We start from the raw sequence: 3,751 nt of genomic DNA on the forward strand, positions 1-3,751 counted from the left end.
GGGGCCCCTGATCAAGCAAATAAAGTTTTCTGTGGAAACGCAAGGGCAAACCCGGGGTCGCGCATCTAAGGACACCCTCGCGTTCAGTGAAGAAGACTTCGAGACTCTGTCTCAACCACACAACAATGTGTTGGTAATCTCATTTCTTTTAAATAACATCCAAATTAAACGTGTACTTATGGATCCAGGTAGCTCAGCCAACGTAATTAGATCAACGGTGGTAGAACAACTCGGATTACTCGATCAGGTCATACCTACCTCCCGAATCTTCAACGGCTTCAATATGGCCGGCGAAGCAACAGAAGGAGAGATCACCCTCCCGATTAACATATCCGATGCAATTCAAAATACCAGATTCCACGTCATTAAAGGTAACGCGAGGTACAATGCCTTGCTCGGTAGGCCGTGGATACATAACATAAAGGCGGTCCCATCGACCCTGCATCAAATGATGAAGTTTCCTACAAAGTATGAAATAAAGATGATGTTTGGAGAGCAACATGCGACGAAGGAAATGTTTGCGGTCCATGAAGAGGTATAGAATTTGCACACTCCACCTCGGAAGAGTTGGAAAGCCAACAAACCCCCGAGGATGATGAAGAGGATTTCATCTCTCCTAGAACCTTCATTGCCCCCGAAGAATCGGATGCAACAAAGTTGACCATTGAAGAACTGGAGCAAGCCGTATTGATCGAGCATCTCCCAGATTGGAAGGTATACCTGGGGATGGGATTAACCCCCAAACTCAGGAAAAAACTCATTCAATTTCTTATTAACAACATCGATTGCTTTACTCTGTCCCATTTAGACATGACAGGGATCCCACCGAAGATAACTACCCATCGGCTAAGTGTCGACCCCAGGTACAAACCGGGGAAGCAAAAATGAGACCCAGTCCGAGATAAAGCATGCATTCATCAAAGACGAGGTAACGAAGCTCCTTAAAATAAGTCCTATTTGGGATGTAAAATATCCCGAATGGCTGGCCAATGTGGTGGTAGTTCCCAAAAAGGGGAATAAACTAAGAATGTGTGTAGATTATAAAGATCTAAACAGGGCGTACCCAAAAGACTCGTTCCCACTGCCCAAAATCGACCGTTTGATAGACACCACGAACGGCCATGAAACCCTCACCTTTCTCGATGCCTATTCAGGGTATAATCAAATTTAGATGAGCCCCAAGGATAGAGAAAAGACTTTGTTCATCATGAAGTACGGTATGTACTGTTACAATGTAATGCCCTTCGGGCTAAAAAATGCAGAGGCCATATACCAACGCCTAGTTAATAAGATGTTCGAACATCAAATAGGCAAGTCCATGGAAGTTTATATTGATGATATGCTAGTTAAGTCCCTGTGCGCAGATGACCATTTGATTCATTTGCATGAAACATTCGACATCCTTAGAAGTTACAACATGAAACTCAATCCCGAGAAGTGTGCCTCCGAGGTAGCATCGGGAAAATTCTTAGGTTTTATGGTATCAAACAGAGGAATCAAGATCAACCTCGATAAAATCAAAGCCATCGAAGAAATTACGATAGTAAATAACATAAAGGTCGTGCAGTGGCTGACCAGGCGGATAGCAGCCTTGGGCATGTTTATATCAAGGTCGTCGGACAGAAATCACCATTTCTTCTCCTTGCTTAAAAAGAAAAAACAACTTCGAATGGACTCCAGAATGCCAACGTGCCTTGGAGGAGTTGAAGCGATACCTGACAAGCCCGCCTTTGCTCCATACCCCAAAAGAGGATGATACATTGTATTTATACCTGGCCGTATCCGAGATATCGGTAAGTGGTGTACTGGTTTGAGAAGAAAAAAGTATGCAATTTCCTATTTATTATGTAAGTCGGACCCTGGGTGGTGCCAAAACCAGGTATCTGCACCTGGAAAAACTAGCTCTTGCATTAATAAGTGCGTCTCGAAAATTGAAACCTTACTTCCAAAGCCATTATATTTGCGTTTTAACAACATATCCCCTTCAAAGTATATTGTATAAACCCGAATTGTCGGGCCGACTGGCCAAATGGGCCATCAAACTCGGGGGATATGATATTGAGTATAAGCCCTGAACGGCTATGAAGTCTCAGATTTTGGCAGACTTCGTAGCCGACTTCACTCCCTCCCTCGTACCCTAGGTCGAGAAAGAACTTTTGCTAAAAATGGGCACGTCTTCTGGGATATGGACCCTGTTCACTGACGGCGCCTCAAACGTAAAAGGGTTCGGGCTCTGCATAGTTCTAAGGTCACCTACGGGTGGCGTGATTAGACAATCTATAAAAACCACAAGGTTAACTAACAATGAAACCGAGTATGAGGCTATAATTGCAGATCTGGAATTGGCCAAAGGCCTAGGAGCTGAAGTCATTGAAGTAAAATGCGATTCCCTTCTGGTGGTAAATAAAGTAAATGGGAGCTTCGAGGTTCGGGAAGACAGGATGCAAAGATACTTAAACAAAATTCAAATCACATTGCACCGTTTCAAAGAATGGACTCTGGTCCACATACCTCGAGAGGAGAATAGCGAAGCTGATGCCCTCGCAAACCTAGGATCATCAGTCAAGGAAGATGACATACTCCCCGAATCTATTGTTCAACTATCCAAATCAGTGATCGAGGAAGGCCATGCCTAGATCAACTCCACTAGCCTAACATGGGATTGGAGAAGTAAATATATCGATTATTTGGAGAGCGGGAAGCTACCCACATACCCAAAAGAGTAAATAACTCTTTACAGAAGGACTTTTGATGCCCCCCTAACAGTATGTCTGGGGCCGGGAGACACAGACTATGTGCTCCGAGAGATCCACGAGGGCACCTACGGGAATCATTCTGGTGCCATTCCTTAGTTCAAAATGTAATCAGGGCAGACTACTATTAGGACAACATGGAGAAGGACACCAAAGAGTTCATCCGCAAGTGCAACAAATGCCAAAGATTCGCCCCAATGATTCACCAACAAGGTGAACAACTATATTCAGTTTTGTTGCCATGGCAGTTCATGAAATGGGGGATGGACATCGTCGAACCTCTACCAACGGCGCTAGGTAAAGCTAGATTTATTTTATTTATGACTGACTGCTTCTTAAAATGGGTTGAAGCACCGACCTTCAAAAAAATAAGAGAAAAAAAAGTTATTAATTTCATCTGGGACCATATCATAAGCCGATTCGGTATTCCTCTCGAGATAACGTGTAATAACGAGAAGCAATTCATCGGAAGCAAAGTGACTCAGTTCCTCGAGGATCACAAGATCAAAAGGATCCTGTCAATGCCCTACCACCCATGTGCAAACGGCCAAGCCAAGTTCACAAACAAAACCATTATTCAAAACTTAAAGAAGAAGTTGGAAAGCCCAAAGGGAAGATGGAGAGAAATATTACCCGAAGTGCTCTAGGCATATCGAACAACTCCAAAATCAAGCACGGGGGAAACACCTTTCTCCTTAGTATATGGCGCCGAGGCTTTGATACCGGTCTAGGTTGGAGAACCTACTGCCAGATTCCAACACACCACCAAGATCTCGAACAATGAGACCATGACTATTGCTCTTGAACTATTAGATGAAAAGCGAGAAGCCTCGCTGGTCCGAATAGCCGCACAAAAATAGAGGATCAAAAGATACTACAACAGGAGAACAAATCTCCGACATTTTGGAATCGGGGACTTAGTCCTAAGGAAAGTCACCTTGAATACCTGAAATCCTAATGAAGCAAAGTTAGGTCAGAACTGGGAAGGACCGTACCGC

The 3,751-nt window shown here is 43.9% G+C and overlaps 1 protein-coding gene across 1 annotated transcript; it reads left to right on the plus strand.

Annotated features, from left to right (window-relative positions):
* Positions 1-2,165: 2,165 nt before the first annotated feature.
* Positions 2,166-2,636, plus strand: LOC138873848 (uncharacterized). Its single transcript, XM_070152331.1, has one exon. The coding sequence runs from the start codon at positions 2,166-2,168 to the stop codon at positions 2,634-2,636; it is 471 nt and encodes a 156-aa protein (XP_070008432.1).
* Positions 2,637-3,751: the final 1,115 nt, after the last annotated feature.

The sequence above is a fragment of the Nicotiana sylvestris genome, chromosome 7 (assembly GCF_000393655.2).
Source record: "Nicotiana sylvestris chromosome 7, ASM39365v2, whole genome shotgun sequence".
In the NCBI taxonomy this organism is placed as follows: Eukaryota; Viridiplantae; Streptophyta; class Magnoliopsida; order Solanales; family Solanaceae; genus Nicotiana; species Nicotiana sylvestris.